Raw genomic sequence first — 15,078 nt, forward strand, 5'->3', positions numbered from 1 at the left:
AATATGAATTTATATTCCTCTTATAAGGTGGTAAAGAAATATGTGAATGATAGAAAAATATTATTACTTATGGATGTAAAACATAAATTAATTTTGTTTTAATTTTTTTTTAAAGTATAAAAACCTTAAATTAATCAACTTTTTATCATGTTAACAACTTAAAGGGTATTTCAGACATTTTGATAAAAAAAAAGTGTTTACCAGCACTTATTTGCCAAACACATCAACAACTTTTTTTTCAACTGCAGCACTTTTATCCAAACACATAACTACTTATTTTAAAAATAAGTTCTAGCACTTTAAAAAGTTACTTTTTTTAAGTCAATCCAAACGGGCTCTTAGTCTTGTTCCATTTTAACTCTTAAACTCCATTTTTTATGTACCTTTTTAACACGAAATACTATTTTTATGATTTCTTTATTTTTATATATATTCTTCAATTGCAACTTCTTATTTTAAATCGACATGTGTCAATTAATTTTAGTTAAAGAAAAAATTAACAAAAAATAATTTGTTTTAAAAAATAATAATTTCTTTTTAAGAATTTTATGTATTTTTATGTGAAAAATAACCGACGAAATTGTGTTGATTTTCTTTCTTAAAAATCACCGACAATCCAACAAATTAAAGTCAATCAAGTTTTAACAATTTTTAGTAGTGTTATTAGCAATGAACAAAAGTCTTTTTTACTCGTATTGAAGATGAGTTTTTTTATTCGTATTGATTTATATTAAAAATAAAAGGTGAGTATTTGCGTTAAATTTAGATAGCCTAGATGATAAGAAATAATAAATAAATAGTGTTATTTAATTTAATTGAATGTTTAAGAAAGAAAATCAAAGAACTTTCGTCAATTTACTTTCATGCAAAAATACAGAGAAATCTCAAAAAATAATATTATTGTTTGAAAAAATTTATGTTCGTTTGCAAATGTTTAATTTTTTTACGAAAATTAACAGACACACGTCTATTTTTTTAAAATAAAAAATTGCAATTGAAGAACATAAATAAATAAAAAAATCATAAAAATTAGTATTAGTGTTTAAATGGTACAGAAAAAATGGAATTTAAGGGTTAAAATGGAACAAAGCTAAGTTGGAGTGCCAAAATGAAAAATGAGGGCGAGTTTGAGAGGTTGCGTATGTGTTTGGCCAAGTAATGACATGATCAAAATGCATCTCTTTTTACCTGTTTTGCCAATTATCAATTGATTACAGGCCATGTTGTACAGAAATTGTTCTAAGGCCACAGGAAGAGAAAACAATACAAAGAATGTAGTGTTTTTGTGGTATCAATTGCACTTGTCCTTGAAAAACTTTGCTACAAATGCAAACCATTGAGTGAAAAGCTTTCTCCAAAAAATTAGCAACATGACTATCTCCGATTTCGTTCATACTTTGCTCCTCTTGACTAGCTAGCTGTTATTTTCCGGACTTTCTTCTAGTTCTATGTCTACGTGATCGCTTCATATCTATATCTGAAACAAAAAAGTAAAAATTGCACATCGTCGTTAGATCTTTAACCCGGAAATGAATAAGATGTCTAATGGCTATGGCTCATTGTTAGAGCTGTATAGATGCTAATGAATCATCAAACAAGATTGCACCTAGTAACCGACCGTAGTGATTTTAGCACTCGAATACTCATCTGTTTCACTACATACTCCTTTTCCAGCCAGCAGCAAAAGAAATGATTAAATAACAATAATGTGGCATGAAAATGAAGTCGATATGTTCTTGCTTACCGATAGATTGACTTATTTAATTGGACAAAAAAATGCGTTGTCGTATTAAGGACTAACCTGTCAATCTGCCAGCATTGTACAAAGCTTCCTCAGCAATAGGTCTCCACTGTTCAGCACATGAATGACTTATTCCCAAACCAACACTAAGCCCTCTCAGTATTTGCAGAGTTCGAAGAATAGAGAAAAGTTCTTCTGGAAAAGCCTAACATCAAATAGAATTGTGTTCACATTTTGACTTTGGTACTCATATTTACCAAGTACATTTAACAAAATTAATCAGCAAATAAGAAAGGCCGGTGATACAAGGCGTCACTCACTGTACTAAGAGACACAAAGAACTTAAGAAGGTATGAGATCCACCTTATCATTTGTGGAGCATAATGCAAGAGAACAAAACAGACCACTTTTAAGTCACAGAAGCTAAAATCCAGATTTTATGGGACCTAGTTGAGCTAGATTTTCAAAAATTTTAAGAGACTGAAATTCAGAATGATCCAGAGTCATTCTCATGACGGTTGGATATAATTGCATTTGCATCTCAAGTGAAAGACTTCCAATTTCGACATGATGTGGCCTTCCTCTTTTCTTCTTTATAGAGCACCACAATCATTCAAGAGACAACAATTCTAATGGAAACAATAAAAAGTTACTCAGCCTTTGCTGACCGAAGTCAAAAGGTTTTTCTCTTTCATGATTCCTGGCTAAACATTTCTCCATTATCATTAAGATTATGGAATACTAGATTAGTAGCATGTCTAGTGTATGTATAGCAATCAAAGTGTAAACATGTGCAACAATGTCTTTTGAGTACTTAGTATTTGTTGTATGTTTTCCTTTGAAGCTTAATCATGGTAGCAAGTTATTAACTTTAAATGGAAAAGAACTCCTTTTGCATTGTCCCAAAATTATGATCACCTTCAGAAAAGATAAACTCTTCTCTATACTCTCTTCACTAATTCTCTAGTTCCTTATTAACAAAGCATCAACAAAGACCCGACGACTGATACAAGTTCAAATTCTTTAGTCAGGGTTATCAAAATATAGCTGTGTCAACTCTTGTCTTCAGTATCCATCACTAATCAAACTGATGGACCTTAATGTGGAAGGTAGTATCATGTGGAAAAGATCATTAGATTCTTGAATGGTAAATGCAACCCTTGCTAAAAATGATTTAACATTGGGAATTGGTAAATACCATAAGTTGAGAGAGGAGGTACCGCGTACCTCAACTGCAATTTTTTTGACTGAAGATTCTTCCGAGAAAGGTTGCAGCATCTTTACACCAGGTGGTAATTTTGTGTCAAACATCCCTCGTGCCAATTTAAGCATTTCTTTCTGCTCATCCTCACATTTGCTTAGGGTGTCTATGCCAAGCTCCCTTTAATTCAAAGTGAGAAGTTCAAAGACTGGAAACATATCAGTACTAAAAGAATATAATAATGGAAACAACTTTAATTTTGTACTAGAGTAAAAACAAAAATCATTTCCATCTTTGTTATCAGTGCCAAGAGTAGTTAGTTTGCTCCATGAAGTCGACTCCATTTTCCATTCTTCACACTTGAATAACTAGCACATAAACTACTACTATTTCCTTTGCTGTTTATCATGATTGTTTTCTTTGTTGGAAGAACATTTGTTATTTGAAGCTTTTGAGTTCTTCCATTAGTATTTTGCATCATTTTGCTTCGTCAGGAAGAAAAATATTCTTGAATTTATAACAAGAGATTAATCGGAAAATTTCTCACTTAAAGCTTTCTCTTGCCCTAGTAGCATCGCCATCAGCAATAGCAAGAATAAGATTAGCATATCCAAGCCTGAGATTTTCGGGAAGATCCTTAACTTGTCCATAGTCCAGCAATGCAACCTTAATAAGAAAAGAATGTCATGATCCTTGTCAGAACTCTGAACAAGAACAATTATATATGATAACTGAGAACCTGATTGAAAGAAGAAAACGAAAAGATGCATACTTGCCTCAGCACCTTTGCAGATTAGAATATTCCCTGGATGAGGATCTGCATGAAAGAAACCACTCCTGAGTATCATTTGTCCATAAGCTAGGGACAAACTTTTAAGAATGTTCCTGCATGTAGAAGTAACAAATAAGAGAATAGTACCCCAGTTTACGATATTCTCATGCTGAAACAGAATGAGGATGAAATGATACTACAAACAATTGGAAACTACTAACTTTATAAATAGTAAATAACAGTACGGGGATAGAGAATATGTGTAGAAATAACTTAATTGAAAGAGTCATATTAAGAGAAAAAGGACTTCTCAATTCCTAAATTCTTTGAAAAGGAATAACAGAGTTCTGCATTATGAAGTATTACTGAACAATAAGGCTCCTTTCCTGAGAAATTGCAACAGTTAATGTTAGCGGAAACGTGAAAATAAAGAACACGGAAGAGCAACAATATTATCCTACGTCCACCAGAGAACAACTGCATCAATATATATTTCACTCCAAAAGAATACAAGTGAACTACTATAAGAGAGAAAGAACTAAATGCCTTAGAAGATGAGAAAGCAAGACAGAAGTGTCTTACAAATGAATTAAGAGCTACCGATTTATAGGAATGAATTCTTCCTATTGATGTCATCCATGACATCACTATGTGTCAAAATGTCAAGGTTTAATATGTGAAACCATTTTATGGTTTACTTAAATTTCACCTACAAAGTTACTATCTTGACCTTTTATTTTGTACCAATAAAGAATTATCTTCCTACCAAATCTTCACGTTAATTCATCTTGAATCTTGTAAATTCCTAGCCAAGTAAATTGGCACATGGAATTTTCATATCCATTGGGTTTGACCCCACAAGGACCAAACCAACTCTTTCAATCTCCAGTTTGGTTTGCATTCCAAGCATGCGCATGAACAATTCCGGCCAAAACCTCTAAGCTTACTAGGACATACCATTGTAAGAAACAAGAAGAATCAAACCTTTGTATAGACACTAGCTCAATCTAGCAGTTGTTTTCCCAGGGTTGCATCAGTTGATGCATATTCCCGCCAAGTCCTTGTAGTGTGCAACCTTGGAAAACGGGACTATCTTGGTTAACATGTCTGAAGCGTTATAGTCTGTGATAACCTTCTCAACCTTGATAGTTCCCTGTTCAACGACATCACGAATGAAATGGAATCTGACATCAATTTGTTTGGTGCGCTCATGAAATCTTTGATTTTTAATCAAATGAATAACACTTTGACTATCACATCTTATAGTTGATTCCAGCTAAACCAAACTCAATTCTGCCACAAAACCTTTCACCAGATAGCTTCTTTCACTGCCTCTGTTGCTGCCATATATTCTGCCTCTGTTGTAGACAAACTGACAATCGACTGTAAAGCCGATTTCCAACTAACGACACTACCAACGAAAGTAAAGATGTATCCAGTTGTGGACCTCCTTCTATCAAGATCCCCTGCATTGTCAGAATCTACATAACCGAGAACTGAAATACCTTCACTTTTTCGAAAGGTTAGGCCGACATCAGAAGCTCCTTTGAGATATCTCAATATCCACTTGACAGCTTCCCAATGCTTTTTTCCTGGATTTGTCATGTACCTGCTTACCAGACTTACTGATTGAGCAATGTCTGGATGTGTGCACACCATAGCATACATTATGCTACCAACTGTGCTAGCATAAGGAACCTTTGACATATGCTCCACCTCATCCATAGACTGAGGCATTTGTAACTCTGAAAGTTTGAAATGAGAAGCTAATGTTGTACTTATAGGCTTGCTCATATGCATATTGAATCTCTCAAGAACCTTTTTGAAAGAGTTGGTTGGTCCTTGTGGGGTCAAACCCAATGGAAGAAAATTCCATGTGTCAATTTAATTGGCTAGAAATTGATAAGATTCAAGATGAATTAATGTGAAAATTTGGTAGGAAGATACTACTTTATTAGTACAAAAATAAAAGGTCAAGATAGTAACTTTGTAGGTGAAATTTAGGTAAACCATAAAATGGTTTCACATATTAAACCTTGACATTTTGACACATAGTGATGTCATGAATGACATTAACAAGAAGAATTCATTCCTAGAAATAGGTAGCTTTTTAATTCATTTGTAAGACAACTCTGACTTGCCTTCTTATCTTCTAAGGCATTTGATCTTCTTTATCTTTTGTGATATTTCACTTGTATTCTTTTGGAGTGAAATAAATATTAGTGCAGTTGCTCTCTGGTGGACATAGGATCATTCTAATCCAAACCACATTAAATATTGTTATTCTTCCTTGTTCTTTATTTTCACGTTTCCGTTAACAAATGGTATATGAACTTCCACACATCAGAAAAGAATTACTTTGGTTTTATGTATTTCCAAATATTTTGTAGTAGAAGAAGAACAAGTAACGATGAATTCTATGAAATTTGACATAGGGCAATCTCGTTCAAAGTGCCCCTTCTTGTGACAACCCCAACACTTCGTATTTTTCTTGTTCATACGAGACTTTGAACTATACGATGATTTGCTCCTTCCCTAATGGCTAGGACGTCCTCTCACAAAGAGCCCACTAGCTTCGTCACCTTTGTCTCTTTCAAAATGCCTCCGCACATCACAAGAGTTTAGTACTTGCCGCACTTGCTCAAAAGTGATAAGTTCCTTGCTTTGAAGTCAATGAAAATAGCAAAGCACATGTAAGCATCTCCTCATCCTTTTTAATTCCAGTAGTCTGTAAGTCCATCACAAATTTATTGAACGCATCTAGATGGTCCTGCAACAAAGTACCTGACTCCATCTTAAATGTGTGACGATGTTGTTGTAACAACATCCTTGTTGTCACCGACCGGTCCGAGTAAATCCCTTCAAGCCTTTCCCATAATTGTTTGCCCGTCTCCTCGGTACTTGTAGTGTTATCAAAGGCGAAAAGCACAAAAAAGCTCTACGGTCAGTGGGGGGCTTTAAGCGCAAAGCGCAAATAAAGTGTGGGCTTTAATGAAAAAAGGCGCAAAGGGAGAAAAAAATACAAATATATATGATTAGTCCAAGACTAATAATTATAAACATGAATGACAAATATATGACCAATGAAATTGTATTTTTTTATTATAAAGTGAAATATCAATTGTTTAGTGTCAATTCTTCATAAGAGGCTCATTGGCAAGGAAAAGTTTGTCTTAGAGCCTTGATGACTACATTGAAGCGCACATAAAGCGAGGCGAAGCGCTCAACACGTTTTGAGCCTCGCTTCAGGGCTTAAGAGTGCTTAAAGCACGCCTTTGATAACACTTGGTACTTGTACTCACGTCACAAAGCACGTTAGGTGCAAGGGACAGTTGGATTACACTCAATGCATCTCCTTCAATCTTCTTCTTGTCGGAATCCGATGTGTTATCGAGGTACTTTCCGTCAATAGCATGGATTGAACCTTTCCTCCGCAGTAACGCCCTCATCTGGATCTTCCAGATATTGAAGTTGTTGCGCCCACTAAATCTATCAATTTCAAACTTCAAGGAACTCATCGTTACTTATTCTTCCTCTTCTACTACAAAATATTTGGAAATATAGAAAACCAAATTAATTCTTTTTTAATGTGGAAGTTCAGACTGTGCTGCAACCACAGAGCATACTCAGATAGAACCTTGGCTATGATACCAATTGTTAGCGGAAACGTGAAAATAAAGAACAAGGAAGAAAAACAATATTTAACGTGGTTTGGATCAGAATGATCCTACATCCACCAGAGAACAACGACATCAATATTTATTTCACTCCAAAAGAATACAAGTGAAATACTAAAAGAGAGAAAGAAAATCAAATGCCTTAGAAGATGAGAAGACAAGCTAGAGGTGTCTTATAAATGAATTAAGAGTTACCTATTTATAGGAATGAATTCTTCCTATTGATGTCATCCATGACATCACTATGTGTCAAAATGTCAAGGTTTAATATGTGAAACCATTTTATGGTTTACCTAAATTTCACCTATAAAGTTACTATCTTGAGTCTTGACCTTTCATTTTGTACCAAAAAAGAATTATTTTCCTACCAAATCTTCACATTAATTCATTTTGAATCTTGTCAATTCCTAGCCAAGTAAATTGGCACATGGAATTTTCATCCATTGGGTTTGACCCCATAAGGACCAAACTAACTCTTTCGGTTAACATGGCCAAAAGCTGAGAACTTCGAAAGGTCAAGCAAGTTTGTGTGCTGGAACATTTTAATACAACCAACATATCAATCTATGTAGCATTTGATAATATACTTTATGTTCTTCTAAAGGTATGTGGTGAGCCATCGTCAAAACTTCTTCAGGTGTAGAAGGGAGATGTCAAAGAATCTCATCTCAAACAAGTCAGGAGAGGTGTAAAATGGAATCTTTCATGAGATGAGTGACAACTGTGACGTAATCACCAAGAACAAGGCTTGCGATTATCATAATTTATCCTAACTTAAGAATAATTTGGAAACCAGTTTTTTTGGATTAATTTTATGATAGCATTTGAGAGAGCACTCCAACATAAGAGCGCGTGGAAAATGAGCTAAAAAATCTTGGAGATGCCTTATAGACGTTTTAACGTGCTTGTGACCAAGTTGGAAGATGATCTGGAGCCAAAGTTAGAGCCTAGGTATGGAGCTTGGCGCAAATCTGCACTACCACGACGCAGAAAAAATAATGCTGACCTTGGCGCCACTCTGCCACAAAATGAAGAAAGTGTGCTGCCAACCTAGCACAAATCTGTGTCAATCCTAGGCAAAATGTCCCACCTAGATTTTTTTGGGACAATCTTGATACTTTTATAATGATCCCAAATATACAAGATTCGTAGCCACCCTAAAGGGATTCTTCAGTGTGCTTTGATGATCATTTTCAGATTACCGAGAGAGGAATATCTTCTCCTTTGTTTTTTGAACAACTCCTGATTTTCACAAGGTAATTCATTTCTATACATGAGATTGTGGGGTTTAACTAAAATTTAGGCCAGATTTCCTGAATTAATCTGGTGTTTGAAGTGTTTAACAAGGTTTTCGGGTTCTATATGGATTATTGCGTTAGTTTCACTCAACGCATATCTTTATTTGCTTAAATTGCATTCATAAGTTAAATATTGCATCCGCTATAGCCAATGTTATCAGTTTAATTTAGCAGAGATAACAAATATGCCAGAGACAGTAACCTAAACTAATTTAGAAGCCAAATTCACTCTGAGAAATATAGGTTCTTACTGCCTTGCTACTGCTGCAATTTTACCATCTGGACTGATTCCTCTCTTTGCCATTTCATCTCCCAGCTTCAGAATTGGGGTTCCATCAATATATTCCATCACTAGGACCCTCCTTTTAAAAATATTAAGGAAAGAACAGATTATTAAGGTAATCTGAAAAGAAAGTTACGCTCAAGCTGTAAAGTTCATATATCCAACAGAGAGTAGAAACAAACTAATCGAAAAGTTAATGAACCTAGCGAACATCTATATGTTGTTGGAATGATGAAAGCAAACAAGATGTGAGACAGCACACTCATCGGAAGTTTTACAGTGGCTTGAGCTAACATATGAACCTTGTGAGTTGCGACAATAAGAACAAAAGGACATGCAAGATTATTGAACAAATAACAGAGAAGCATCTTACGAAGCAAAACAGTTACAGTAATGCATAATCAGTTTCAAACAATCTCTTGATCCACCTCATTACAGCAAGACATCTCAAATGTCCGTTGAAGATCAAATCTACCAATATTTAGATATGAAAACATCAACTAGTCAAATATTCCACAGAGAGCTCACCTTGTAACAATATCTCGAATCACCTGTGGAACCATAACTGGGGACTTTTTGTTATTTTCGTAGAGAAAACGCCGAATTCTATTCATTGCATCAGCCTCTCTCAAAAAGTTGAATTCATAGCCAATCTAATATGTAATAAGTGAAACCAGTTTGTTAAAGCAAGAGGATAAGCAAAATCAATGTTGTACTTAATCTAAGCTGAAATAGGAAATGACAAGGCAAATACCAAGTTGCATTTCACGCCATGAGCAAACAACTGAGACGAGTTGTCTTTAAGGACATTTGTGACAAACAACAGATATCATCAAAGTAATTCGTGATCATACCATCAATACAGATCATAATGCACCATCCAGCTAATTGAAACTACCTATAAAGCAGACTTACATTGCATGAAGCATTTGGTATTACTGTACCAAAGTATTTCCTCAATATTTAGATGAACAGAAATCTACAATGGCTACAAAGAGCCATCTTTCATACAAAAGTTATCTTAGAAGAGAAAAAAATGATGTTTATATCCAGTGAATGAAGTAGGAAATTTTCAGGTGTCAGAAAATATTCCGCAATGCAACATAGCCACATTTCCTTCCACCTAATTTGGCTGGCCTCTGGAGGCAAAATGCAAAACTGCTACTGTGTGGCAAGCAATAAGTTATAAATTTGGGAAAATAATGCTTCCATGGAAGAAACAATATCTTTTACCTTGATAGATAGTGTATTGGAAGACCTACCCATGTCCTTTCTCCCCATCCTACACAAGGTGGAGAAACAACTATTGATGATTACGTTTTAACTTCTTATGGGGTGGATGTGGACGGCATAAGAAATTTCATCTCATAGAGGGGAGAAAATAATTATGACAAAAGTAGAGCAGGATAATGGGTGGGAAATATGGAAATTCACAATACATGTATTATTTGAATGGCAATGAATGACACAGTCGAAGCTAGGATTTCAACTATATGCGTTCTGAATTCCACAATGACAATTTGAAGTGATAATAACTTGGTTCTAAATTTAATATTTGTAACTATTTAATGAATTTATTAACACAAATACACTATTTGAGACAATCTACTGGGTTCGGTCAAACCCGCATGCGGGCTACTAGTTCTGCGCATGAGAAAGGTAGGTATGCTCTAGATTAATATGTTTCTAGGGAAAACATCATTAATGCTAAATATGGAGTCAGGAACATCTGGTTGTCAAAGAAGTTCACAGAAAACACATGGCTGTAAATTAGGAAACATATTAGAAATTCGTACCCAGAATTTGAGTCTTACTCATTAAGGCAGGTTTTAACTTTTAAGGCTATCACTAGAAATGATAAAGAAAATAACAAGCTCTTATTGGAAAAGGTAATGAAGATCACATTGGGAAAGAATTATGGAAAATAGAAGTCCCTCCTAGTGACTTGATACAATTTATTAGTTCCCAAGATAGAAACTAGGAACAACTGAATATTGATGTAAATATTTGTAACATGCACCTCCTTGGTGCAGTTATTTAATGAAATTATGTTTTACCTTCTTCTGGCTAAAGAGAAACAATAGATGATGCACCTGTTTCTCAAATAATGCATATACAGAAATTTTATGCACCTGTTTCTCAATTTCCTTTGTCAAAGAGTATATATCGAATTTTATATCTATCTTCTGCAAGTATAGTGCAAAAGCTTGCAAGTTGTGGATATCGGTCATCATCAGCTCTTGGACCCCAGGGTGTTGCACCTTGAGTAGACAATAATTTTAGAACCTTATGATCACAAAAAACTGCCAAGTTATGAGTCAATTTCTCTTACCTTGACAACAACATCTTTTTTGTCACCTTTGAGTCTCGCTCTATGAACCTAATTCCAAGTAGAGAAAACACAAGTTGAACCACTTAGGATCAAAGTAATATTAATTCCTCTGTATAACTAGAATACAGCTCAAAGATATGACATTTAGAAATAATCATTTATCTGACTTTAAACTGCCTTACAGGTCCAAATCATTTGGCTTTCAAAGCCATGTATCACACTGGTTTTAAGGTTAAAGCTGTTGACAAGTAAGGAGAACAATAGAAAGTGAATATTTATTCATTTATGAACAGATACACACACAGCTTGAGTAGTTCTAGACGATGTCCTAAGAAACTATTTCAGCTGAAAGTTTCCTCAGGATTAAACAAACCTCCATCTTGTTAGAAGGAGCAAGAACAACAAAACTTGATTAAAGAAATTAGCAAGTTAGGAAAAGAAAGAAAGTATCAGTGTATAGTCTACTGGTTGAACTTATTGAAAAGAAGTACTAGCATATATTTTGTGGCATGTTATATATATAGAGATTTAAAAATGGTTCATTATTCATTTTTTTTATTGGTATATTTCTCATCTTCATCATCATGAGTCATGATCATGGTTGTACTTGTCATCACTTGCATGTTAGCTATGAACAAATTTTGCACTTAACAAAAAGGATTCATGCAAGGAGCCACATTTCCATACAATGCCACATGTAAAATATACAAAAAATTCTTTTGAAATATATATCCTTCATTGCCAACAAAAGCCATAAAAATTAAGAATGTACTAGAGATTGTTAGACATTATAATATATCAGCCACAGCTAAGATTGAAAAACTTGTTTGGTATATCTTAGGCAGTTTCCCTTGCCTAACATGTAAGTGGCAATGTTTTTGCCATTATTGCTGGAAATAGGGTGCTGTTGTGTCTATTACGAGCCTATTATGTTCCACAACCTATTAGTGGAAATTAATTTCCAGGTAAAAGCCCATGAAAAAAGAGTTGGTCCGAATTCGAGTGAAAATTTTGCAGATCTAAAATAAATAAATAAATGTGTCACCCCTGTAATAACTTAGACTTTTAGATATGATAGTCACACACTTCAACAAATCTAAATGTATTTACTATCTGCAAGGTCGATATTTTTAACAACTGTTTGAACAACATGAAGTTTCTAGTCAACGTTTGAAGAAATTTTTGTCGCTCTACAATGAGTTTTAGTAATGCTTTAGATCAAGCTTAACAGTTACCTGTGCAATAGAAGCAGAACCGAGAGGATCAACATCGAAACTTTCAAACAATTCATCAAGATTCTGATCCAATTCCTTCTCCAGCACAGCCCTGATCACATTGTACGGTGTAGCAGGCGCTTGATCACATAGAGTAACTAACCTTCTCACCCATGCAGCAGGGGCCAAGTCTGGCTTCCCAATTAGTTGAGCAACCTAATATTAATATTAATATTAATATTAATATTACCATCACCATCCACATAATTAGATCTCACTCTCAAACCATATCTTAAGATGAATTATGAGTTGTGAAGCCAGAACTTAAACCCTCTTGATCATTCTTTTTTCTAATAACAGAGAACTTCCCATGAGCTAATGGTCCATGGTTCGAAACTCAGTGGGTTATGAGTCCACCCCTCTACCCCCTTCCATTTACATAACAGGAATTTGCTTGCGGCAGGGTTGGAACCCGTGACGTGCGCCTAAACCACACATCATGGGTGCGCCACACCTCTTACCACTAGACCAAATCCCTGAGGTTAAACTATGGAAGCAATACAACAATCTCATGAGCATTATGATAAATAGAGCACAGTAGTACATGCTGCAGCCAACACAGACTAGTGCACATATTCCAATATAACCGCATAAACTTAATCAAATTTATTATAAAAGAAAACACTAAATGCAGGAATCTTTTCCTTGTAGAGTTAATAAACAATGAAGGACCATTAACACTTAACAGCTTGTTTGGGTTGTTGCTACCATGAATTCTTTCTCTTTCTTTTACGCCTTTTGATTACTTCCTTTGAGTTGAGGCTCTATCGGAAACAAACCTAAAAGGAAGGGATAAGGTCTTTCTACATCCTACCCTCTCCACACTCCACACTCCACTTGTTGTTGTAATAAACAACGATAGTTGTTTGAGATTGAATCAATTCTATATTAGGAAACGAAAAATGGGAAGCTGGTTATGGATTATACCTTTAGGAAGAACCCACCTAGGTCAGAGCACATATTATATATCTTCTCAGCTGCAACCTCATGCTGCCTCTCCCACATTGCTTCTTGTTTTTGCACATTCTTTTCAAAGCCAACTCTTAATTGAAACACCTAACAAAGTGCAAATTAAAATCTAAAATTTACTTCGATGAGCCAAATGAACCAACAAACGCCTCGTTCATATCACAAAGAGAAATTAACAAAAAAAAATAAAGATTTTAAGAAAACAACATAATGGTCCATTCCCAAATTCACTCTTCTACATTAATCATAGATGTAACAATTGTGAAATTAGACCATCTAATTTGTAGAATTTAATATCATTTTGTATATCTATCCTAAAACTCTTCAAATTATAAAAAAAATTAGGCATAATACGTAAACAGACACTTAAACTTGGCCTTAGTTGACAAATAAACATATCTAGACACCTCAACTTTGGTTTCAACGGTCAACTCAACACTCCAACTCGTCTCTCCCAGTCTCCTGTGTCTCATCGACATCCGACACCGACATACCACAAAATTTTATAAGTGTCTAGATGATAATTTTGTAATTTTGATTGCTCAACTGATACAATGGACCCGAGTTGAGGTTATGTAGATGTACATACTAAAAAAGTTAAATTTTTTTTTTTTTTTAAAAAGTGGGGTATGGGAAATGGAATGAGAAAATAGAACTCAATTCAGTGCCACTGTTTACTAAAATTTGGGGAAAATGGGATTGATAGATATCACATTAAAAATGAATCAGTTCCACTAACAAAATCAAAACTTGAGAAAAAAAATGAAGAGGGTACCTTATAACCAGTATATATATCTACTGCACGAACCCAAAACTGGAAAGAACGTTGCCAAGGTCTGAAACAAGCAGATACCTTTTCTTGAAAATCAGATTGAACACTCATTGTTTCTCTGTAAATTCTATTGTAGCCTCTATAAGGTTAAAGAAACCATTTTTATGCCTAATACTTTCTTTAGAGAGCCTCCATAGCTCAATTTTGCAAGAAATTTGAAGGGGCATTAATAGCCATTCACCCATTATATTCTTTTTTCTTGTGGCTGGAAAAAATTACTGGGATATCTGTTCTTAAAATTTGTTAAATGGGGTTGCTGAAATACTTGTAACTTGTAAGGAGTAATGATTTTCTTGGATTTTGGTTTGGAGATTGAAAGAGATGGGTGTGCTATATAGTTGTGTGGGTGTTTTTGTGAAGTATATATTTCAGCCGGATAAAACGCGGTAATTCATAACCTCATTAAGATTATGAATGATAATTTTTTTAATATTTGCATATTAGAAATTTGATAATGTCACATATATTAAGAACTTTTTTTAATGGATTTTATCTTTAACATATTTTCAATTATAATACTTATTATTTGATATTCTTAATATTGAATGATTTTTCTTACATTAGTCGATTATCACTTTCTATTATTTGGTACATGTGCATGCAAAGTATAAGATACTCAATTTGATGACGTATTATTCATTCTTTAGACAATAGGAGCTAGTTTTCCTTGCGTCAATATCCATAAACACCCCTAAATAT

The 15,078-nt window shown here is 34.4% G+C and overlaps 1 protein-coding gene across 1 annotated transcript; it reads right to left on the reverse strand.

Annotated features, from left to right (window-relative positions):
• Positions 1–1,164: 1,164 nt before the first annotated feature.
• Positions 1,165–14,670, reverse strand: LOC125830559 (uncharacterized). The gene is made up of 12 exons (XM_049509743.1): positions 14,323–14,670; positions 13,506–13,634; positions 12,540–12,734; positions 11,305–11,352; positions 11,105–11,233; positions 9,501–9,625; positions 8,941–9,051; positions 3,719–3,827; positions 3,490–3,608; positions 2,969–3,122; positions 1,802–1,946; positions 1,165–1,477 (listed from the first exon to the last, which is right to left on the reverse strand). The coding sequence occupies exons 1-12, from the start codon at positions 14,428–14,430 to the stop codon at positions 1,422–1,424; spliced, it is 1,428 nt and encodes a 475-aa protein (XP_049365700.1). The 5' UTR covers positions 14,431–14,670; the 3' UTR covers positions 1,165–1,421.
• Positions 14,671–15,078: the final 408 nt, after the last annotated feature.

The sequence above is a fragment of the Solanum verrucosum genome, unplaced genomic scaffold (assembly GCF_900185275.1).
Source record: "Solanum verrucosum unplaced genomic scaffold, falcon-dt-bn FXZP01000004.1, whole genome shotgun sequence".
NCBI lineage: Eukaryota > Viridiplantae > Streptophyta > Magnoliopsida > Solanales > Solanaceae > Solanum > Solanum verrucosum.

What these genes read in the sequence shown, in the direction of transcription:
- LOC125830559 (XM_049509743.1), bottom strand. Translation starts at nt 14,430, where the DNA reads ATGAGTGTTCAATCTGATTTTCAAGAAAAGGTATCTGCTTGTTTCAGA. An exon ending in TAGGTGGGTTCTTCCTAAAG is followed by an intron (nt 12,735 to 13,505) that starts GTATAATCCATA and finishes TATTAATATTAG; the next exon opens with GTTGCTCAACTAATTGGGAA. An exon ending in AAAAAGATGTTGTTGTCAAG is followed by an intron (nt 11,234 to 11,304) that starts GTAAGAGAAATT and finishes TGTCTACTCAAG; the next exon opens with GTGCAACACCCTGGGGTCCA.